The sequence below is a fragment of the Cydia pomonella genome, chromosome 28 (genome assembly GCF_033807575.1).
Source record: "Cydia pomonella isolate Wapato2018A chromosome 28, ilCydPomo1, whole genome shotgun sequence".
In the NCBI taxonomy this organism is placed as follows: domain Eukaryota; kingdom Metazoa; phylum Arthropoda; class Insecta; order Lepidoptera; family Tortricidae; genus Cydia; species Cydia pomonella.
Genome location: NC_084730.1, coordinates 2,126,333 through 2,150,916, shown reverse-complemented (window position 1 = coordinate 2,150,916; position 24,584 = coordinate 2,126,333). Strand labels below are relative to the sequence as shown.

Genomic DNA, 24,584 nt, shown 5'->3' with positions numbered 1-24,584 from the left:
TAATATTCATTGGTATATTTTTAAATAAGCAAGAGTTTTATTCTGATAATTAATCACGAATTAAGGAAAAAAAATAGGTGCTTGGCAACTCATGAGTTGGTTCGACTAGAATCAAACCGAGGTCAAGCTATTTCAGTCACGTTTTAAACTGCGTTCAAAGGTAAGTTGTGTATTGTTATTTTATGTATTATTAATCTTGTTAACAAATCAACATATTTTACTTAAAATCTAAAAGATAATTGTACCTATTAACTAAAGTAAATGAACATAAATTCAAAAACAAACGAACAAATTTTGACAAACCTGCCGAGCTGATTAAATTATGCATTTCCAATATTTTCATTCTTTAATGAACTACCCTCATAAACATAAAAAAAAACTAAAACAATTATAATAAAACTGATAAAATATTTATTATAGCCAATCATATTACAAAATTACTGCTTAACTTTTTTATCTTCTTTAGTTAACTTTAAAAAATTAAAATGTATTACTTAGCTTATGTCTACACAGGAACAAAGCAGTCAATCTAATCATAGAATTTCGTCTGAGATACGTTTAATACGGTTCCAAATAAAAGCGGTTGTAAAATATTTTATATTCATTGTTGAAGTTGGTGACTTGGTGAGCTATATTCTATGGATTCATTCTGCCCAACCGTTGCAAAATTATACATGCTTCTTCTTTCCTGATTTAAATTACCGGAGAAAGATGTATTATTGCAGACAGGTGCTGAGACATTCAAATAATTTCTACCAAAACTAGCAAGACTAAAGTGTTTCTGGAATTTTGCGTTCTTGATTGGATTCTTTGTACCCCTTGCAAAATTAGAACCATTTTGGTACGCTGCATTCTTAACTGGTGATTTCTCATTGGATATATTTAAAGATGTATTCGATTTAGAATATATAAAAGCGTTGCCATCATTTTTATTGTATTTTCTTCGATTCATATCATGCAACTGTAAAGAAATCAAATGTTTAATAATTTGAATAAATATATTGAAATTGAACTATAAAGTATAACTATCTAGACAATGATTTTGCTAAGTCGTAATACCATTGTTAACTTACCATTTGTATTCTGGCCTTCTCCCTTGCGATTCTTTCTTCTTTGAATCTTTTTTTAAGATCTTCTACATTAGAGGTCATTTTTTAAAAATGTCTTGTTTTTTAAAGTTGAATACGTACTTTTACTATTAGAATAAACTATATGCAATAAAATGAACAAGTCACGCTAACCTTGCTATCCTTGCAATCAGTGCACTCATTTTGTTTCCGTATTTTGTGTAGTAACAGTTCAAACAGTTGACACATTAAGCCACATGAAGCCTTTGGATGCACTTATAAGTTATAACAGTTGCTCAAACAACCCTACCAAAAAATTCAAAGATTTTCGAATATAGACGGTTAACCGTCAAATGTTGAAAAGCGGTTGTGTTGTGTTGTTTGACTCGTTTGCGCTATATGATTCCCATTTGTAAACGGGATTTGTTAGTGGAATAAGTGTTATTTAACCATGGAATCTGTGGAAGAACGTTTGAATAAGGCTCGTCAAGAGCGCATCGCTAGAGAAAAAGCGAGAATCGATAAGGTATTCCACTTTTTATAATAATAAGACACATTATTTTGTATATAAGACACATATTATTTGTTTTTAATCTAGGTATTTGAATTCTAATTGGCGTCTTTATATTCTTGTAAAATTTGTATGTGATTTACTAAAGTAATCTACTGAATAATTGAGTAATTGAAAAATTATGATTATTACCTAAATCGTACTTTCAGTTACGGGAGTTGAACCTCAAGAAATACAATAAAAATGAGTCACAAAGTTTTTCTAAGGCACCATCGAACGCTTCCCTAGCTAATAAAACACTAAATACTACCGTTAAACCCAAAAATGACCTGCCAAAGAGCAATCTTAAAAGCTCCAGCACAATTAGAGAGGTCAAGAAGAATTTTAGCATTAACGACAAAAGACCCCTTACCGCTCCGATGCCACTAAAGAAACCTACTGCAGAAATTAAGCCAGTTATGAATAGTATCAATCCTCCGAAAGTAACTGAAGTTAAGAATGACTTGAAAATGGTGGATAAAAGTATGGTTCATCTTAAAAATACTGTAAAAAAGGATTTTGTCAACAGTAATAAAATTATTGCCAATTCTTTAAAACTGCCTGTTAATGGAGTTAAAAATGTTCCAAATGTTGGAAGAAAAACTTTGGCCCCTATCAAGATGGCCAACCAATTGAAATTGTCAGAAAATCAGTCTAAAACTCCTGAGAAATCAAAAGAAATTACTAGAAAAAGTATGCTGCGAATGAATCAGCCATTTGAAAAACCGAATCTTACTGCCAGAAAAAGTATGGCACCCTTAAACCAATCCAAAATATCTGACAAAGCTATGGAGTGTTCTAGAAAGAGTATGATACCAATGCGACCACTCAGTGTGACTAAGAATAGAGAATCTGTGTTTGATCGCCTCTACAAGCCTAAAACAGTTCAAAAGGCTGAATTAAGTGATGCTGATAGACTTCAAAGAGATCCTATATTTTTACAAAAGGTAAGTTATTTTATTTACTTATTGTTTCTTCAGAAATATCCATTCACAACTTAGGTGTGAAAGAAAGTCTACAGATTGTACACTGTGTATAGGGTGACTAGATCTGATTTCAGGGTTTTACGGGAAAACTGCATTAAAAAATCGGGATTTGAGGTTAAATATGGGACAGGCAGTTTTTTTTTTATTAAAAATCAAAGTTCTTTGTTTTGCTACTAAAATTGGGCATAATCAATTAAATACATACAATTGCAAAATTTCTTAATGTATAGGGTTGCCATCTCTAAAATTTGGAAACCAGGTTTTAAAGATGGCAACCAACAACAAATTTTAGAGTTAAGAACCAGGACATTTCTACAGGTTTTTAAACAGGTTGTGCATGTGGTGCGGGCGACCTAAGACTTTTATTATTTTTAAACCCGGACTACAAATGAAGCCCCCCCCCTCCCTGGACGCTCCTGGGATGCCCTCTAAACTAGGACAAATCCGGGGGAAACCCGGACTGACAACCCTATTAATGTAGGACTTTAAAAATCAATATTAAATTGGATAGTGTGGCATTCACCCTGTGTGCGTGAAAAAAAAAAATGGTTTCAATATGTATTTTTATCATTAAATGCCATTGAATCATAAATGGGACAATGTACTGTCCCATATTGGTTTCGCCAAATTATGGGACAATGAAGAGTTCGCGCTCGAAATACGGGACTACCCTAAAGTACGGGACATCTGGTCACCCTTACTGTGTAAGAGTATGTGCAGATTTTGCATGACTTAGCTACAGATTCCTTTTCTTTAGATGTTTTCAATCTATTTCAGATTTTAGTAGAAGATAGTATAAATTGTACACTCCTGTTCCTTGTATCACATTTACTAGGGCCCCTGTAACCTACTTTGCACTATAGAGGTAAACTTAAAAAAATTCAGGGCTATTTAACTATTATTTAACACTTAAATGTGATACTAAAGAAAAAATAACTACCCTACAACATCATCTTTTTGTATATTTTTCTTAAGCAGGATTTTTAGGACAATCTGCAATGAGGCTTGAATGACGATTTCTTAAAATCCACACCAATCCAGACTTACAGATTTAGGCTAGTTTTCACTTATGTCTTTATAACGAATTTTAGTAAGGGCCTGTTTCACAATGTCCAAGTAAAGTCCTGAATAAGCTACGTGCCACTAATCTAAGGAATAAAATCATCGTAATTTGAGGAGTATATGGAACAGTTGGTTTTACAATTTTTTTTCACTTCTGGCTTTTACTAGTAAACAAATAAGCTTTAACTAGTAGATATAGTGCTAAGTTTCGCAGGAAGTTTTATCTGGCAGTTAATTTTATTTGTTAATTAGGTATCCAATACTTTACTTGGACATTATGAAACTGGCCCTCAGCCTTTATTAAAAAATGAGTACTAGTTTTTCATTGTAATAATTCAGGTAAGTATTTTTATACATTTTTAACAAAACCATTGTCCCAGGTACTGAAGCAGGGAAGCTTGATTGCCAGCAAACGGCACACAATATTTGGCCCAAACATTGCCAAGCCTGTAACAAAGGACCTGGTGCGCAGGTCCATCTCCGCTGTTCACCTGAAACGGATCAGCAAGAAGGAGCTGGGGAACTGCTTCCATAAGTGGTCATCTATTGGTGAGAGAATATAATAAATAATTTTCTTGTATGTCAATATGTCAGTTGTCTTTTCAATTAAAAATTAATAAAAATTCTATACAGGGTGGATTTTCTTTTTGGGTTAGTGAGGGCAGCTACCATCTCTAGTGCTGCTACGCGAAAAGTCGAAAACGGTCTTAGAAACAAGGCTCGGAACCGGTTTATTATTGATACAAAAAATACCGGTATTATTACGTTCCTTTTCGTTCTTTGGTTTATTATTTAATGTTTAATGTGGACTATCTAATAATGAGAAGTTGTTGCCTAAAAACATGATCCAGTCCTACGTAAAGAGTATAAAATAATTAAAAATATTGGGATTTAAAAATAAAATCCGAGTCCTGCTTAGAAAACCTTCCCTCTATTCAAATTAACGAAGATTGGTGTTTACAGATTTTAAACACATACAGGGTGTGAGACAAAGGTTGACAAACTCATTTCATTTTGACACTTGAGAGACTTTACATCTCCAAATCTTATAAGTATTGGTACTCTGACATTGGGGACCTTTTACATCTCCAAATTTAATGTCGCGAACTTTTAAAATTACATTAGTTACTTTGCTACTCACATCTTAGTTTAGTATTATTTTATTTACTTATTTATTTAATCTTTATTGCACAAAAGAAAAACAATCTTATAGTACAAAAGGCGGACTTAATGCCACGAGGCATTCTCTACCAGTCATTACATAGTTCTTACCTATTAATTGTTTAGTTTATACTTTATAGCCGTCATAGTTTTGCTTTTAGTCACTGATGAAGAGCGGTGTTCCTTAACACAGGTATTTAAATACTTAAAAACCGGCCAAGAGCATGTCGGGCCACGCTCAGTGTAGGGTTCCGTAGTTATTCTTCCGTCACAATAAGCTAAACTGGAGCTTAAAGTATAGTAAATTGTTAACCAAGGGATGAAACGGTACCTTTCACGCGAGTTAAACAAATAGGCAAATTTGCATAATCAGTACCTAATTAGGTAAAGTAAGTCTTTTTACTATGAAGGGGGAACTTTTTGCGATAACTCAAAAACAGCTAAACTGATCATGTCCGCTATAGTTTTCATTTAATGTCTTTCTAAGGCTCTACTTCCACGATTTTTTCCATAATTTTTGGACCTATGGTTCAAAAGTTAGAGGGGGGGGACACAATTTTTTTTTCTTTCGGAGCGATTATCTCCGAATATATTCACTTTATCAAAAAATGTTTGTTGAAGACCCCTATTAGTTTTGAAAGACCTTTCCAACGATACCCCACACTGTAGGGTTGAAGCAAAAAAAAAATCACCCCCACTTTACGCTGTAGGGGAGGTACCCTCAAAAAAAATAATTGTTTAGATTTTATTGTACGACTTTGTCGGCTTTATTATTATTATTATTATTATATAATTATAGGCGAGCAGCTATTTAGCTGATGAGCCTATGTCACACAGTGTCCTGTATTATACAGTTCAAAGTTTGTAAAGTCGTATCACATCACTAAGTAACATCAGTCTAACTTATTGTTTAAAAGCCACTTGTCCAATCTGTTTTTAAAAACATTGACCGAGGGAGCAGTTACAACACTATCCGGTAAACGGTTCCAAGCCGCCACGACACGGTTGGACAAAGAATGATATGCAGCTTTAGTAGTAGTGGGAGTGCGAACAATTCTTAGGCTGTGACCTCGGGTCTCGCGGCTGATAGCTCTTTTGTTGATTATATCGTGAATGTCGGGGAGGTTGTAACAGTGGGTAACAATCTTAAAACACTCGATAAGGTCTCCTCTCGCTCTCCTGGCTTTGAGTGTGGGCAGCTTCAGTACCTTTAGCCTTTCTTCATAAGGTAGGCGTTTGAGCTTAAATGGAATCTTGGTGGCTCTTCGCTGCGCACTCTCTAAAAGGTCAATGTCTTTGACAAAATAGGGATTCCATACTTGGAAAGCATATTCGAGCAAAGGGCGGACATATGTTTTATAAATTTTGATAAAAACTTCAACAGATATGCATTGGAAGGAGCGTTTTATAACATACAAGAACGAATTTGCCTTTTTGACTATATTATTTATGTGCTCACCCCACTTCAGGTTATTTGTAACTGTCACACCGAGATCCTTTTGAGACGTCACCGCTGCAATTGGCGAGCTTCCTATCGTGTATTGGACCATAGGGTTTTTTTTACCAAGGTGCAGAACTGCGCATTTGTTAACATTTAATTTTAATATCCACTGCGAAGTCCACTCCGTTAACCGATCCAAATCAGATTGCAGCTGACCAGAAGAAACATGAGGGTTAGCGAAGAACTTTCCATCATCTGCAAAGAAGCACGATTCTGACTCTATTAGTGCTATTAAGTCAGTCACAAATATTCCAAACAGAGTCGGAGATAAGACAGATCCCTGAGGTACTCCACTCAGCACATTTAGTGGTTGAGACAGGCAGTCACCGACTCGCACACTGAAGGTTCTGTCTGACAGGTACCCTTCTATCCATTTTAGTAGCTTTCCACGGATTCCAAAATGATCTAATTTCAAAAGTAGTCTCTGATGAGGAACCTTGTCAAATGCACGTTCAAAGTCTAAATAAAGAATATCTACTGGAAGGTTACGGTCCATACTTTGGGTCCAACCATGTACACAGGTTAAGAGATTGGTAACTGTAGATCTTTTTTGTACAAAACCATGCTGCTTCACTGATATTAAGTTTTCCCTATTGAGGAAACCTGTCAACTCCTTACATATAATTTTTTCCATACACTTGCAGATAATGCTTGTGAGACTTATTGGTCTAAATTTGGACGGGTCGGTCTTGTCACCATTCTTGAAAATTGGGGTTACTAGAGCATGTTTCCAATCCCGGGGTATACAACCAGAGGTAAAAGAACAATTCATAACTTCTGCCAGTTTCGGGGATATCACAGCAGCAGCTTGCTTCAATACAATGCTTGGAAAGCTATCAGGGCCAGCAGCCGAGTTGACATCCAAGGTGTTCAGAACATCAAAAACTTGCTTTGGTGTGAAAAGTATGTCACATAGTGCGGTCTGAACACGAGCCACCTTATCGACTATAGGATGTACAGTGAAATCCGGTTCCTGGGAGTATGCTTTATGAAATTCAGCAGCAAAAGCGTTGGCAATGTCTATGGGGTTGGTAAGTAGATCTCCACTGGCACTTTTAATTGCAGGCGGAATTTCCACTATTGATTTATATATCCACGCCGAATTTCAGCTTTCTAGCACTAACGACCACGGAGCAAAGCCTCGGACAGACAGACAGACAGACAGACAGACAGACAGACAGACAGACGGACATGGCGAAACTATAAGGGTTCCTAGTTGACTACGGAACCCTAAAAAGGGACACCAACCTGTATTTTGTTAAAGAATAAGATAATTTTTTCATTTCATGTCACTTTCAATGTATTATTAACCATAGAGACTAGCGTAGCAGCACGGGACGTGGCCCTCACTGACCCAAAAAGATAATCCATCTCATATTTATCCCTAATTTAACTAGAAAACTCGTAACTCGGGCATATTCAAATACACAATTTAATAATCAAGAGCATAGGGTGTCGGCTGAAAGAAAGGGGCTGCGACCCTCGCTCTGGTTCTTTCCTGGTCCAGCAGATATCACTGGCCATTCAGCGAGGCAATGCTGCCAGTATTTTTGGCACTTTTGGTCCGGGTGAAAATCAGAGTGGGGGGTAGGTTTCTATTTGTTTATTGCTTTTTGTTATATAGATACTAGGTAGGTCGTTGACGAAACTTGTTGTGGATATATATTTTGTATTAAGTGACTTATTCTTCAATTTAATAAAATAAGATTTTAAATTGACTTTCGCTGGATATGACAACTGTAATGTTTTCTAGGTACTAATCTCCAGGCCTATGCTAATACTAACGTCGGAGATACTGAAGGATCAAAACATGTTTTGAAAAATTCAACCAAAATGACAGTAAAGGACAAATTGATGAACTTTAAAAAAAAATTCTCTTTACAGATGAAAAACTGAACGAAATTGACGTAACCACCACAAACGAAGACGACAAAGTGAAACAGGACACCGTAACATCAGCCATCAAGAGCGAACGCAAGCGGGTCCGCCTCCAAACACCCATATCATTCACTCCTAGACCGGAAGAGATGCGTAACCGATTGCAAAAATGGCTGCAATCCCGAGGAAAATCCATACACTCCTACCAACATCTACAGTGCTTTGGGATACATCATCTAGCTGAAAAGCCATTGAAACCGCTGTTCTTAAAGACGGAAGCCAAAGAATTTGATGAAGAGAATAAGGAAAATATAGAATTAGACCATGATAGTGATAATGATTCGTACACTGACTGCATGAATGAACCTATTGATGATAACACTAAGTGGAGGGGCCGGGTTAGCTATGTGAGTGATAGTGTTTGTATGAATGATAGTGATCATGATACCACGTTGAATTCTGATGAGGCTCCTGTGGATGATGTGTTGTTGGGAGCGCTGAATGATCTTACGGAATTGCTGCGTGAGGTAAGAATAATACATTTTAAAATGCATTTATTTCAGACACTTAACACTTTAACGATCAGTATAACGAGTACGACGAATATAAGAACTTACGGAAAATTGAACTCTGTCATTTTGAAATGAAGTTAAAATCATTCTTATAGGGTGGTCATTTATGCCATATAAAATCGAAGTTTGCCCGTTAAAAGGTTAAAAAACCGGGCAAGTGCGAGTCGGACTCGCGCACGAAGGGTTCCGTACCATTATTTATAAAAACGGCAAAAAAAATATGTTTGTTGTATGGGGCCCCTTAAATATTTATTTTATTCTGTTTTTGGTATTAGTTGTTATAGCGGCAACAGAAATACATCAACTGTGAAAATTTCAACTGTCTAGCTATCACGGTTCATGAGATACAGCCTGGTGACGGACGGACCGACGGACAGCGAAGTCTTAGTAATAGGGTCCCGATTGACCCTTTGGGTACGGAACCCTGAAAAGCACTGGTGGCCTAGCGGTAAGAGTGTGTGACTTGCAATCCAGATGTCGCAGGTTCAAACCCCGGCTCGTACCAAAGAGTTTTGCGGAACTTTGTACGAAATATCGTTTCATATTTATCAGTCGCTTTTCGGTGAAGGAAAACATCGTGAGGAAACTGGACTAACCCCAATAAGGCCTAGTTTACCCTCTAGGTTGGAAGGTCAGATGGTAGTCGCTTTCGTAAAAACTAGTGCCTACGCTATTTCTGGGGATTAGTTGCCAAGCGGACTCCAGGCTTCCATGAGCCGTGGCAAAATGCCGGGACAACGCGAGGAAGATGATATTTCAGACAATTAATAATCAATGTTTTTAAAAATGAAATAAAATTTAAACATACTATTACAGGAAGTAAATACAATTACAATTAAAATTAGATATTAAATAAATAACATTAGATTAAAATAAATTTACTATTAAATCTAACATGTAAGGAGGACCGTGCCCCAGAAGGCTACTGTCCCATCTATTAGCCTGTGGCCAGGAGGCTGTGGCGGCTGTCACGTACCTTTTGATGTATTTATTAGGCTATATGTATTGTTTATTGTGTATTGCATTTCCACGTTGTTACATAAAAGGTGTTACAAGCATACTTTTTTTATTATTATTATTACTTTATGGTACAGCGAATGCATTAAATAATTAAATTACTACTGATAAAGTAATTTTGCGACCTTGACTGTACCCGGATAAATACACTCAGTTACAACTCAGATCTGTTTGTTTAAAGTATTTATAAATGTAATTAGCTATTGTATCTTTAATTAAGGAAACTGTAGGTTTAATTTAATATTACCATATATTTCTGTTCAATTGTATATGTATGCAACCGTTTGTTTCTTAGTAAACAATAAATAAATAAATAAATAAACAATATAATTTACAGTACATATGGTGGTATTTTACCGCACTAGTGCGAAAATTAGCATATTACGTTACTGTGTCGAACATTTAAAGGGCCATATGTACTGTAAAACGTTGTACGATACATATGCGAATAGGTAATTCGCAACTAGTGTCGGTTTAAAACACTCCCTTCGGTCGTGTTTTAATTTATCGCCACTCGTTTCGAATTTCCTTTTTTTCGCACTTGTATCGTAATGTACTATTTTAGTACAGTGACATGGACCATTCAAGGGCACAGCAATTCTAATTCAAAAAAATTTATCCTTAAAAAATAATTCTAGGCATGTCAAACAACAAACAAATAATTAAAATAATAACAAACAATGTTCATAGGTGAAAACAACAAAAATAATCGGGGAACTAAAATACAATCTAAATTTAAAATAGACATGTACTTATAATTATCGTTACATAGAGCTAAAAGGATGCCGATACCTAATTATGTCTCAGTATGTATAGATGTAAATACACACAATAATAAAATAAAAAATACATCAATAATGAAAGCAACATTTAAAATATACGAATTTCCTTTCATCCTGCTGGCTTTCCTAGTACTCTTAACCTATAGTCTGTATATTTAGGTATTTCTTCTTCTTCTTCTTCTTCCTCGCGTTGTCCCGGCATTTTGCCACGGCTCATGGGAGCCTGGGGTCCGCTTGACAACTAATCCCAAGATTTGGCGTAGGCACTAGTTTTTACGAAAGCGACTGCCATCTGACCTTCCAACCCAGAGGGTAAACTAGGCTTTGTTGGCATTAGTCCGGTTTCCTCACGATGTTTTCCTTCACCGAAAAGCGACTGGCAAATATCAAATGATATTTCGTACATAAGTTCCGAAAAACTCATTGGTACGAGCCGGGGTTCGAACCCGCGACCTCCGGATTGCAAGTCGCACGCTCTTACCGCTAGGCCACCAGCGCTTTTTCTGTATATTTAGGTATTTAAAAAAAGGTAAACAAAATCTACCCTCAAATGGCTCCTTAAGGCAGCTGAGGGTAGATGAAAACATTACATGATGAAATAATGTAGGTTTAAAGTCAGGCCGTTCAGTGACAGATCCAGGCGGTTTTGTATTTGGTTGGTTAACCAATAAATATTAAAACTACCCGAAAATGTACAAATTGTTTGTTTACCTTTTTTTAAATACCTAAAGATACAGACTATAGGTTGTTCTTTAAGAAGCTTTTGATCCTAGAGTAATAATTGTTTTTATCGCTAATTGTTCATTTCTTCCAAAATCTATAAATCCCTTTATCGTATAATCTGCCCTTAGTACTTAGTGCTGGGTAGATACATGTTTTTGACATTTTAAAGCTAGAAGATAATAATAACCACTAACCAGCCTGTATATATAGTTTCGCCATGTCCGTCTGTCTGTCTATCCGCGGCTTTGGTCCGTGATCGTTAGTGCTAGAAAGCTGCAATTTGGCATGGATACATAAATCATGCATGGTGAAATAAAAACTACAAAAAAATTTCCTCCTTCCATACAAAATGTTTTTTTTTTTTGCTTTGAGCCAATAGTGTGGGGTATCGTTGGATAGGTAGTTCAAAACGAATATGGGTCGCCAAAAACTATTTTTTGATCGGGAAACAAAAGCTTATACTTTTAGTGAAAACTATAGCAAACATCATCAGTCCAGCCGCAGCTGCTTATGAGTTATTGCAAAAACTGTTCTCTTCTTACTTAGAAGATACTTACCAATTAATAGCCCCCGTTTGGCCTGTCTTTCTTGAAGGTTTGAAGGTCGTAAACGGAAATACCGTAGGCGCCAGTCATTAATTTTGAAACTGCATTCTAGTATCTGTCTGCTTATCGTGAAAATCATTGTCACGTTCTCTAAGTCGGCGTGGATAGTTTGCCCTTCGCGCATCTGAAGTAACCTAACGAACCTTTTTTTTATTTTTTATGGAGGATAGGCAATTAGGCAAGCGTTTGACCACGATCTCACCTGATGGTAAGTGATGATGCGGTCTACGGTAGAGCACACTTACATATGAGATAGCTATTTACCCTAGCCTTGATGAGACCCAGATTGTACTCGTGCAGAGACACAGACTCGGGCTGGGCATTCCACTCTTTGGCAATTCGCATAAGGAATGTTGAAGCAAAACGCTTCGTGCGTTTTTGTGGAATACCTATAACCTATCCTATCTTCTATCTATTAGTTTGACGGTAGTCATACCGTCAAAACATTACACAGGAACTACGATCGGCCGCTGACATATCAAATGATTGACCTCTCTTCCAGGGTTTCGACTGGGAGCAATGCGCTCGCTGGCTGCGCGCGGTGCGCACGCGCTTCCCGCACGCGCCGTCCCTAGCCGCCTACTGGGAGTGTCGCGCCGCGCTGGAGGAGACCCGCGGGGACCTGCCCGCCTCCGTGCAGTGCTGGGAGGAAGCCATCGCTAAGGGGACACAGGTGATATGCTACTAACGTCTCTAGCCGCCTACTGGGAGTGTCGCGCCGCGCTGGAGGAGACCCGCGGGGACCTGCCCGCCTCCGTGCAGTGCTGGGAGGAAGCCATCGCTAAGGGGACACAGGTGATATGCTACTAACGTCTCTAGCCGCCTACTGGGAGTGTCGCGCCGCGCTGGAGGAGACCCGCGGGGACCTGCCCGCCTCCGTGCAGTGCTGGGAGGAAGCCATCGCTAAGGGGACACAGGTGATATGCTACTAACGTCTCTAGCCGCCTACTGGGAGTGTCGCGCCGCGCTGGAGGAGACCCGCGGGGACCTGCCCGCCTCCGTGCAGTGCTGGGAGGAAGCCATCGCTAAGGGGACACAGGTGATATGCTACTAACGTCTCTAGCCGCCTACTGGGAGTGTCGCGCCGCGCTGGAGGAGACCCGCGGGGACCTGCCCGCCTCCGTGCAGTGCTGGGAGGAAGCCATCGCTAAGGGGACACAGGTGATATGCTACTAACGTCTCTAGCCGCCTACTGGGAGTGTCGCGCCGCGCTGGAGGAGACCCGCGGGGACCTGCCCGCCTCCGTGCAGTGCTGGGAGGAAGCCATCGCTAAGGGGACACAGGTGATATGCTACTAACGTCTCTAGCCGCCTACTGGGAGTGTCGCGCCGCGCTGGAGGAGACCCGCGGGGACCTGCCCGCCTCCGTGCAGTGCTGGGAGGAAGCCATCGCTAAGGGGACACAGGTGATATGCTACTAACGTCTCTAGCCGCCTACTGGGAGTGTCGCGCCGCGCTGGAGGAGACCCGCGGGGACCTGCCCGCCTCCGTGCAGTGCTGGGAGGAAGCCATCGCTAAGGGGACACAGGTGATATGCTACTAACGTCTCTAGCCGCCTACTGGGAGTGTCGCGCCGCGCTGGAGGAGACCCGCGGGGACCTGCCCGCCTCCGTGCAGTGCTGGGAGGAAGCCATCGCTAAGGGGACACAGGTGATATGCTACTAACGTCTCTAGCCGCCTACTGGGAGTGTCGCGCCGCGCTGGAGGAGACCCGCGGGGACCTGCCCGCCTCCGTGCAGTGCTGGGAGGAAGCCATCGCTAAGGGGACACAGGTGATATGCTACTAACGTCTCTAGCCGCCTACTGGGAGTGTCGCGCCGCGCTGGAGGAGACCCGCGGGGACCTGCCCGCCTCCGTGCAGTGCTGGGAGGAAGCCATCGCTAAGGGGACACAGGTGATATGCTACTAACGTCTCTAGCCGCCTACTGGGAGTGTCGCGCCGCGCTGGAGGAGACCCGCGGGGACCTGCCCGCCTCCGTGCAGTGCTGGGAGGAAGCCATCGCTAAGGGGACACAGGTGATATGCTACTAACGTCTCTAGCCGCCTACTGGGAGTGTCGCGCCGCGCTGGAGGAGACCCGCGGGGACCTGCCCGCCTCCGTGCAGTGCTGGGAGGAAGCCATCGCTAAGGGGACACAGGTGATATGCTACTAACGTCTCTAGCCGCCTACTGGGAGTGTCGCGCCGCGCTGGAGGAGACCCGCGGGGACCTGCCCGCCTCCGTGCAGTGCTGGGAGGAAGCCATCGCTAAGGGGACACAGGTGATATGCTACTAACGTCTCTAGCCGCCTACTGGGAGTGTCGCGCCGCGCTGGAGGAGACCCGCGGGGACCTGCCCGCCTCCGTGCAGTGCTGGGAGGAAGCCATCGCTAAGGGGACACAGGTGATATGCTACTAACGTCTCTAGCCGCCTACTGGGAGTGTCGCGCCGCGCTGGAGGAGACCCGCGGGGACCTGCCCGCCTCCGTGCAGTGCTGGGAGGAAGCCATCGCTAAGGGGACACAGGTGATATGCTACTAACGTCTCTAGCCGCCTACTGGGAGTGTCGCGCCGCGCTGGAGGAGACCCGCGGGGACCTGCCCGCCTCCGTGCAGTGCTGGGAGGAAGCCATCGCTAAGGGGACACAGGTGATATGCTACTAACGTCTCTAGCCGCCTACTGGGAGTGTCGCGCCGCGCTGGAGGAGACCCGCGGGGACCTGCCCGCCTCCGTGCAGTGCTGGGAGGAAGCCATCGCTAAGGGGACACAGGTGATATGCTACTAACGTCTCTAGCCGCCTACTGGGAGTGTCGCGCCGCGCTGGAGGAGACCCGCGGGGACCTGCCCGCCTCCGTGCAGTGCTGGGAGGAAGCCATCGCTAAGGGGACACAGGTGATATGCTACTAACGTCTCTAGCCGCCTACTGGGAGTGTCGCGCCGCGCTGGAGGAGACCCGCGGGGACCTGCCCGCCTCCGTGCAGTGCTGGGAGGAAGCCATCGCTAAGGGGACACAGGTGATATGCTACTAACGTCTCTAGCCGCCTACTGGGAGTGTCGCGCCGCGCTGGAGGAGACCCGCGGGGACCTGCCCGCCTCCGTGCAGTGCTGGGAGGAAGCCATCGCTAAGGGGACACAGGTGATATGCTACTAACGTCTCTAGCCGCCTACTGGGAGTGTCGCGCCGCGCTGGAGGAGACCCGCGGGGACCTGCCCGCCTCCGTGCAGTGCTGGGAGGAAGCGTAAGAGGCAAAGTTATCAGTCGTATCACCTAAAATGATTATAACACGAAATAATTTAATTTTCAGCACTCTGTAGTGGACGCGAACCTGGACCAGCTGTTAGACAAGTTCATGCAGCTCAAGATTAGCCCCAACAGTGGGAAGCGAGACCGCGTGGATCCCAAGCTGGTGGACGTGAAGAACGTGTTCAAGAGCACCATCATCAGGTTCGCTGTGCAGCAGGCCAAGTTGTGAGTACTCATGATCAAGGGTCATCCGTTAATAGCCGGGTCCACACAGAGCGAGCATACGCGCGAGGCACGTCTACACTGGCCGGTTTGTGCGTGAGGAAGTTGCCTCGCGCGTATACTCGCTCTGTGTGGACCCGGCTGATCACACGAATTTCAAGGTTTTTAGACGGAAGGGTCACACTCGGTCACATTTGGCAAGCGGGGTTTGAAGTCACATTTTTTGCAATTTTGTTTTGAACATAATCGTCAAAGCGAATTAGGTATTATTAATATATTATCTAAATATTTTTTTAAAAATAAAGCGGTGATGGCGGAGTGGATATGACATCCGACTTTCAATCCGGAGGTCGCGGGTTCAAATCCTGGCTCGTACCGATGAGTTTTTCGGATCTTATGTATGAAATATCATTTGATATTTACCACTTGCTTTTAGGTGAAGGAAAACATCGTGAGGAAACCTGCATACATCTGTGAAGAAATTCAAAGGTGTTGAAGTCCCCAATCCGCATTGGGCTAGCGTGGGGACTACCCCAGGCCCTCTCCGGCATGAGAGTTCTGCCCAGCAGTGGGACGTATATAGGCTGAAATATTTATTATGTATTTCCAGACGTCAGTCCAACCAGGCGGAGCAGCCCACGCACACCGTGACCCCGGTGCGGCGCAGCGCCCGGCTCGGCAGCCACCGCACCAATATTCAGAAAACTCCCCGACACCAGAAGACACCCAAAACTCCTCTACAGATATGTTCCTCCATCAGACAAGCCGGACTTATAGGGGAAAAGGTGCTGTTTGTGCCTAATACTACATTATGTAACACCCCTTAATGCTTACTGTTGAAATTGTTCTTATTGATTTATCGTGTTATAGCATACCATTAGGGACGCGCTGGAGCACCAAGATTAAAAAGACACCCAATCGTCAGAAAATATTATAGTTGTCCGGTCTCGAGAACGTTCTCCGGTTACTATGGGGAATGTTCTTGCACGAGAATATTCCCCATACAAACGGAAACGTTCTAGTTACTACTAGTAGTAGTAGTTCGTACTAGTGCCTACGCCAAATCTTGGGATTAGTTGTCAAGCGGACCCCAGGCTCCCATGAGCCGTGACAAGATGCCGGGACAACGCGAGGAGGAAGACAAACGGAGACGTTCTCAAGAACGGCACAACTGTACAAAAGATCAAAAACTCCTCTTCAGATATGATCCTCGATCAGACAAGCTGGACTTATAGGGGAAAAGGTGTTGTTTGTTCCTAATACTACATTATGTAACACCCCTTAACGCTTTTGGATGCCAAAGTCGGCTACACACGACATCAAATTTAATATATTCGAACCTTCGTGCGTAAAGACGTTTACTATTGCGTCTTTAAAATAGTTTTTACAATCAAAAGTTTTGAAATGTCTTGATTTATCGTGTTATAAACGTTAAGATACAATTAAGAAACACACTGGAGCACCAAAATTCAAAAACCCCGTCGTCAGAAAATATAGGTTATTCCCACTAGTTACCACCAAGTTGTTACCAGTGGTAACTACTGGGAATTTTTTTCCCACCTTTTACCACTGGTAACTAATAACACACACACAAACTTGGTTTGGTGGTAACTAGTGAGTTGTTTTTTCCCAGTAGTTACCACACTGGTAAAAGGGGGATTTTTTTCCCACCAGTTACCACCTGAAGCAGGGCTTATAGGGGAAAAGGTGCTGTTTGTGTCTATTACCACGTTATGTACTCCTTAAAGCTATGACGCTTTTGGACGCCATCGTCCGCTATACTCGACATCTAAAAACCTCCTCCTCAGTCAGACAAGCTGGACTTATGGCAGAAAAGGTGCCGTTTGTGCCTAATACTACTTTATGTAACATACCTGAACGCACTCTGATGCCTTGAAAATAGAGGCGTGTTCAGATATTTGTGAGCACCGTGGCCGCTCCGATATATCCGTTGGCGACTGTACGTACTCAGAAGCACCAATAGGGAATATTACGCAAAACTGCGTAGGGGGCGCCTCTAGCACCAACTGTATACAAATTACACATTTATGTTCTTTCTGATGTAATCAATATTTCATTTTTCATGTACAGTAACGTGTTTACTTACTTACAAATTGTCTTGATGCATCATTATCATATTTAATAGTAACAAAAATTCTGTGAAAACTCAAAAATACTGTTCAAGGCATAGTATATATATAGGGAGCGTGCATGAACTGTAGGAGGCAGCACAGGAGCCGTCAGATTTTTGGCGCGAGGCGTAAATGTGATGTTTTTTGTTCCGATGTAGCCCACAAGGTGGCAGAACCTACTATGCACAAGAAAACACGTGACGTGTACATGTGCATGTTTATGGTTCCGATTCAGGCCACAAGATGGCAGACCCTCCAACGCGCACGGTCCCTATAATGTTTTGCGGTCACTGAGTTGTCAAACGTCAACTTTTGACAGAGTTACCGCAAAATGTAAGGCGCTGTGCAGCGCCATCTCGTTCACCTGTCAAATTCGAAGTACGAAACGATCTTGGACTTTACATCTTACTCAATGTATCTTTGGTATATATAAGTGATTGTATGGTTTACGGTTTCTACTGGTGCTGCCTCTGGCGGCAGAATATTGAATATTGCAGCACTAACGCCCTATATTCAAAGGACGAGATGAGAAATGTTATACGCGTAATGTGGTCCTTATTTCGTAAAAGTCATATTTTTCTATGGGGCACCAGCTTAATCTAAAATGTACCACTAAACAACCAATGTATATTTTTTTTTAGAATTTTTATAGATTAGGCGTTGCACTTTGAAAATTTTAACCCTTTTTTTTTCGGTGTGGGAATGCTATTCCGCATCGTCCCCCTGGCCTGAGGTGGGGCCCATTTTGGGGGGTATGTGGGACTCGCACTTCAAAATGTATTTAAAATTTTTGGAAAAAACTTACACTGAACCTCTCTTACATAGAAGAATATAACTTATACGAAATAAGGACCCCCTTATAGGAGGTATTACTGTAATGTTCTGCCGCTAGAGAGCAGCACTAGCACCTTTCGTAAACCATAGAGTAACTTATACATACTGTGGCTTAAACTTTTTGACAAGTTTTCACAGATAATAAAATATGACATTGATGCATCAAGGCAGTTCGTTTACGTTCAAAGGGCCTACCGGGGAACGTGAAAATCGAAATTTAGTTATCTGCCTCTTAATCGCTCGAATATGCAAGAGTGATAGAGAGGTTATACTCTGTATCTTTAGGTATTTAAATAAAAGTAAACATACAATTTGTACACTTTCTGTTAGTTACAAAATTTATTGGTTAACCAACCAAATACAAAACTGCCTGGATCTGTCACTGAACGACCTGACTTTAAACCTACATTATTTGATCATGTAAAGTTTTCATCTACCCTCAACTGGCTTAAGGAGCCATTTAAGGGTATATTTTGTTTACCTTTTTTTAAATACCTAAAGATACAGAGTATAGATAACGAAATTTAAATTTTCTTGTTTCGCAGTAGACCCTCACATTTTGATGGATGGTGGTAGTGGCGCCCTCTGCAAAGTTTCGCGTAATATTCCCTATTGTCGCGTATTATTATTAAGCCCCATAGACGGTTCAAGAATATGCAATTTCCGTTAAATTTCGGTATTTGGTCGATCGATTGAATTCATTTGTACTCCGTAGTAATTTCCTTGACGTAAGCGGTTATTTTTTTTTTTTAATATTTAAACGCAATTGAATTGCTCATAATAATTATGTTATGATATGATGCAATGTATTTTAGATTAAGTTGTTTTAGATTGTACATAAGCCAAAAAAATACAGTGAATTTCATTTATTATGTATATTCGTTATAATTAGTATATTATAGTAAACTTAAGAAGCGCCCCTCGTATATGTATCATCTTCCACACTGATGATGATGATGAGCATTACTAGTTTCACTGATTGGACAACGCGCCAAAAATATGTATTAGGGTAGTGCCTAATACATGGGTCATAAAGTCGTGTATACATATTTTTGGCAATTTTTCAGACGTGACTGTATATGTATTCAATTGCACAGCTCATGTAGATAGCGCTGCACGGCTTTGTACGTTCCTTTCGGCCGCATATGTAACCGAGTTTTGTAACCACAGATACAAAACAAGAAAATGTACTCTTTTCTCATAACCAGTTACAAACTCAAACATTCTCGGCCCTTTTTGTAACTGTTTTGTAACCGCTGTGAGGTTACAAAAGAAGAAAGTTTTATCTTTTCTCGTTACCAGTTACAAACTATAGGACATTGTAGGAGAGGCCGGAAAACCGCTCAAAGATGGACGAGTGAGTTTGAGGGCCGACACGTTAGTGGAGGTAGGGGTCACAAAACCGCTAGTATTTTTGAAAACCGGTTTTTTCGGTTTTTGTACATTACAAAACCGGGTTTTCCGGTTTTTCGGTTTACATATAAAAAGTGAAAAAAACTACATTTTATGAATTTAAACTTTAATATTCAGTCATTTAACAATGGATATAAAACCTTTTTTATATCTTATAGTTATTAGGAACAAAAATTAAAAACAAAATAACTAAAATAATAACCTCCATGCACTTCTGGAACGCAAAATTAACTACAAATAGTTATCATTATAACACAAAACACAAAACATCGTATATTCCTTTTACGTAAGTAAATACTTATTAAATACACTTAACATTTGAGATCAATATTAATTTCTTTCATAGGTTAAGTTACTAAATTGAAGATCAGTGAAAAAAATAATGTAATTATAATCCCTCTTCTCGCCTTCTTTCAGCCAGGCAATTAAGAATAAATCATTATAATAACCCACATATAGAGATATTCGTTGCAGGGATAAGTTCACATTTGTTTGCACACATATAATTTTAAATTTTTCATAGTTTGCATTTACCTTGTGGTTCGTACAATAAAAAGTTCGACTGCTAGTATTAGACTATTGCTAATAACTTTACTAATTGGTAGGCTAAATCAACTATCAAGGCAAGCGATTATTTTTGGTTTTTCTTTACGAATTGATAATGGGATCTTAGGATAGAGAGAATGTCTAATGTATCATCACTATACGTAGGGTAGGGCAATTAGCTAATTTTTATTAATTCAATTATATGTTCTATATTTACTGATAAACTAAAAAGTAGAAATTACAAATAGAAGAAGAAGTTATAAGTAGTAATAAACTGATAATCAAAGTAATACTTACAACTATTAAGTATTTAAGTGTAAAACCGAAAAAACTCGAAAAACCGGTTTTTTCAAATTTGAAAGCCGGTTTTCTCAATCGACGAAAAACCCGGTTTTTTCGGTTTCGGTGAAACCGGTTTTGTGACCCCTAAGTGGAGGGCATCTTTAGCGTTTCCGGTCGAGGCATTACATAGTGCTTTTCACGACTACTGCGAGGAAATAATAAAACATTTGCATAACTATAAGTATTTTCATAGACATTAATATTTATATTGGCATGAGGAAATTGTTAAAAGAAAGTGATGTATTCAAACACAATTTACACTATCCAATTCAGTAAGTATTTTCCGATCCCACCCTTTTTTACTTTTTTTATCACTTTTAAGAGGCGTTTTTCTGTTGTTTGGTTCAAACCGACTCTAAACTTGGAAGCCTTTTTGCTAAAAAACCACAAACAGCTACAAAAGTAAACTGTAGCTAAAAAAGTACAGGTGCTAAAGCTATTGCCTACTTTCCAGCTTGGTTTTAGACCATCTATTGCCACATTTCCGAACAGTGGCGTGAAATCAGAAATTATTTATTTGCATCGATACAGTATATAAAAACACTTCCTACTTTTCCTCCCTTGGGACACAAATAACTATTACTGGTTTGTAACTGGTTATGAGAAAAGAGTAAATTTTCTTATTTTGTACCTGGTTACAAAACTCGGTTACATACGCGGCCGAAAGGTGTACGTTATACGGTAGGTAAGTATGATTGTCAAAAAATGACGTTTGAATATCCAGTGACCAACGGATAGTCTTTCGCAGTACACGCCAACTATTTCAGCAGTCATTGGAATGGCACGATTTCCTAGACTACATAAAATAACTCTTTGGTCAATCATTAGGGTTGGCACAACTTGGTCCCTTTGCGTGCACGATTACAGGTGAGAAAATGACTTAAATTTTGACAACCCTAAATGGCCGAAAGATATAGTGCCATACATTAGAAAGGGACAGCATAATTCGTCCCTGAATCGCTGTCAAACTTCGGTTGTGTAGGAAGTGTCATTTCTGTACGGTAGTACCTACTATTATTTATATTCTGTGCTATGGGAGGACAACTTTTCGCGTTTACATTTTTTAAATTGCCACCTTTTCTACTGACAGAAATGGCTTTTTTTTCTATAATACTCAGCTAAGAATGATCTATATTTGAATTTTGCAATAAATTAGATGTCAGCTTACTAAAAAACCGGACAAGAGCGAGTCGGACTCGCCCACCGTGGGTTCCGTACTATTTAGTATTTTTTATTTATTTAGGCAAGACTGTTTGTACAAAAAATAATGTAATAATAAGCAATGTGTTAATAGACCTGGAGTGCCCTACCTTAATAATAATATGTTTTAATCTAAAGTAGCTAGTGTAGGAGCAGTAAGCGGAAAACATAGTTATCAATAAGTAACAATAAAGTTATCAGTAACTTGAGTGAATCTGTATTCATTCATCCATGTATATGTATGCACAGGCAGGTTCGTTGATACTCGTACATACATCCACACGGGGTACACAAGAATATTATATACATAAGTTAATTACCTACAAGTTACTGTTATAGATACTAATATGCAGAAGTTATAACAAAGGTATAATTATACCTACTTTTATTAACGTTACCTACTTAAATAAACAGTTTGTTAATTTTTATATATTATATATTTGTTGTTATAGCGGCAACAGAAATACATCATCTGTGAAAATTTCAACTGTCTAGGTATCACGGTTCATGAGATACAGCCTGGTGACGGACGGACGGACAGCGGAGTCTTAGTAATAGGGTCCCGTTTTACCCTTTGGGTACGGAACCCTAAAAACTACATAAACAAGGGGTGCTTTTTAAGTTGCTTTCCTTTTACTCTAGGTACTATATATATGTCTCCAAGAAATACTTTGTATTTCTGTACTGTTTAATTTCTTTTAGCTTCTGATTTGATTGCTTCCCTAACTGTATTAACAATTTTTCTAAGACTTCGAAATGTAAAATTATGTTTAATATTTCATTTACGTTTTATAAGTGAATGACAATAAATTAAAGTATTTTGTTGATGGTTGTTTTATTGCAATTTTATGTGTTTTATGTCTTATAAATTACTTAAAACATCTCCCGGCCGTCCAGGCAGACCTCCGTCACTTTCTCAAGGCCACGCGCTATATGCCTACCCGTTGGGCGTATCGTCGACGATACAACCGACAGAGGGCCGCCCAACGTCCGCCTGAGCGCTCGCACCGCATTGCGCCGCACGTTTCCCGCGCTTACGCTTAGAAATGCCGAAACCACGTAATTATTGTGCAGTAGATGTGTGTAACAGTCAAAAAACAAAGGAAAAGTTACCGTTTGTCGCACCTGAAACGTTTAATAATTATGTTGAAGAGTTAGAAAATGTATTTTTAAATAATTTTGACAAGCCATAATGAATCTGCCTTGTAGCACCGTATTACAACTTTTAAAAACCGTTGATCTTCCGCCGCTTTGCTCCTGTTTTCCGTATTATTAAAATTATTTACGCGATTTAGGATATTTTCAACTATAAAATTAATAACAGATCAGTATATAAAACTAAACCATATTTTATTGACAAATAAAAAGCGGCCAAGTGCGAGTCGGACTCGCCCATGAAGGGTTCCGTACCATTTATGACGTATTAAAAAAAACTACTTACTAGATCTCGTTCAAACCAATTTTCGGTGGAAGTTTGCATGGTAATGTATATCATATATTTTTTTTAGATTTTTCATTCTGTTATTTTAGAAGTTACAGGGGGGGGGGGGGGGGGGGGACACATTTTTTCACTTTGGAAGTGTCTCTCGCGCAAACTATTCCGTTTAGAAAAAAATGATATTAGAAACCTAAACATCATTTTTGAAGACCTATCCATACAGCACACGTATGGGTTTGATGAAAAAATTTTTTTTTTAATTTTATGACGTATTCAAAAAAAACTACTTACTAGATCTCGTTTAAACCAATTTTCGGTGGAAGTTTGCATGGCAATGTATATCATACATTTTTTTAGATTTCTCATTCTGTTATTTTAGAAGTTGGGGGGGGGGGGGGGACACATTTTACCACTTTGGAAGTGTCTCTCGCGCAAACTATTCAGTTTAAAAAAAAATTATATTCGAAACCTCAATATCATTTTTAAAGACCTATCCATAGATACCCCACACGTATGGGTTTGATGAAAAAAGTTTTTTTGAGTTTCAGTTCTAAGTATGGGGAACCCCCAAAATTTATTGTTTTTTTTTTCTATTTTTGTATAAAAATCTTAATGCGGTTCATAGAATACATCTACTTACCAAGTTTGAACAGTATAGCTCTTATAGTTTCGGAAAAAAAGTGGCTGTGACATAATCGGACAGACGGACATGACGAATCTATAAGGGTTCCGTTTTTTGCCATTTGGCTACGGAACTCTAAAAATATGGTTGATTCGCAACATTCGTTTTATTACAATAATCATCATAGGTACAGTCAGCGTCAAATACTTCGTAGCAGTCAAAGTAGCCAAATAGTTCGGTACACCATATATTTAGTATGGTGTACCGAACTATTTGGCCACTTTGACTGCTACGAAGTATTTGACGCTGACTGTACTATTATCTTATAGGTAGATGTAATGATATACTATAGATTGTATTTTTATATAATATATAAATACTACTTATATTATAAGTCGGGTTAAAGATATTTTTCTTATTCTCAAAAGTTACACTATTGTCTTAGGTTCCTGTAAAAATAGTTGTAAGTGTGGGAAATAAAATAAAATAAAATAAATTAGCCCACGAACTGTCAAATCGTATGGGTTGCCATAGCAACACACTAATAAATTAGACCACCAATACCGTTCGAGAAAAGGGGCCCCAGAGTGGAGTCGCGAGGGTAGATGTGCCTTGTATGTATATGTTACTAAATCTATCTAGAAACCTGCAGAAGCTGGAAGCTGGCTGTAGAAGCGCTGGTGGCCTAGCGGTAAGAGCGTGCGAATTGC

At 40.1% G+C, this 24,584-nt stretch overlaps 1 protein-coding gene across 1 annotated transcript; it reads left to right on the top strand.

The window, feature by feature from the left end:
* The first annotated feature begins 1,308 nt into the window (after nucleotides 1-1,308).
* LOC133533060 (uncharacterized) lies at nucleotides 1,309-22,639 on the top strand. The gene is made up of 8 exons (XM_061871991.1): nucleotides 1,309-1,593; nucleotides 1,788-2,564; nucleotides 4,046-4,214; nucleotides 8,212-8,732; nucleotides 12,407-12,577; nucleotides 15,187-15,350; nucleotides 15,958-19,700; nucleotides 20,709-22,639. The coding sequence occupies exons 1-7, from the start codon at nucleotides 1,519-1,521 to the stop codon at nucleotides 16,172-16,174; spliced, it is 2,094 nt and encodes a 697-aa protein (XP_061727975.1). The 5' UTR covers nucleotides 1,309-1,518; the 3' UTR covers nucleotides 16,175-19,700; nucleotides 20,709-22,639.
* The last annotated feature ends 1,945 nt before the right edge of the window (nucleotides 22,640-24,584 follow it).

Excerpts from the sequence above, each read along its gene's own strand:
- LOC133533060 (XM_061871991.1), top strand. The coding sequence starts at position 1,519 with ATGGAATCTGTGGAAGAACGTTTGAATAAGGCTCGTCAAGAGCGCATC. Across the intron at positions 12,578-15,186 it reads CCATCGCTAAGGGGACACAG|CACTCTGTAGTGGACGCGAA; the intron begins GTGATATGCTAC and ends TTTAATTTTCAG. Across the intron at positions 15,351-15,957 it reads GCTGTGCAGCAGGCCAAGTT|ACGTCAGTCCAACCAGGCGG; the intron begins GTGAGTACTCAT and ends ATGTATTTCCAG.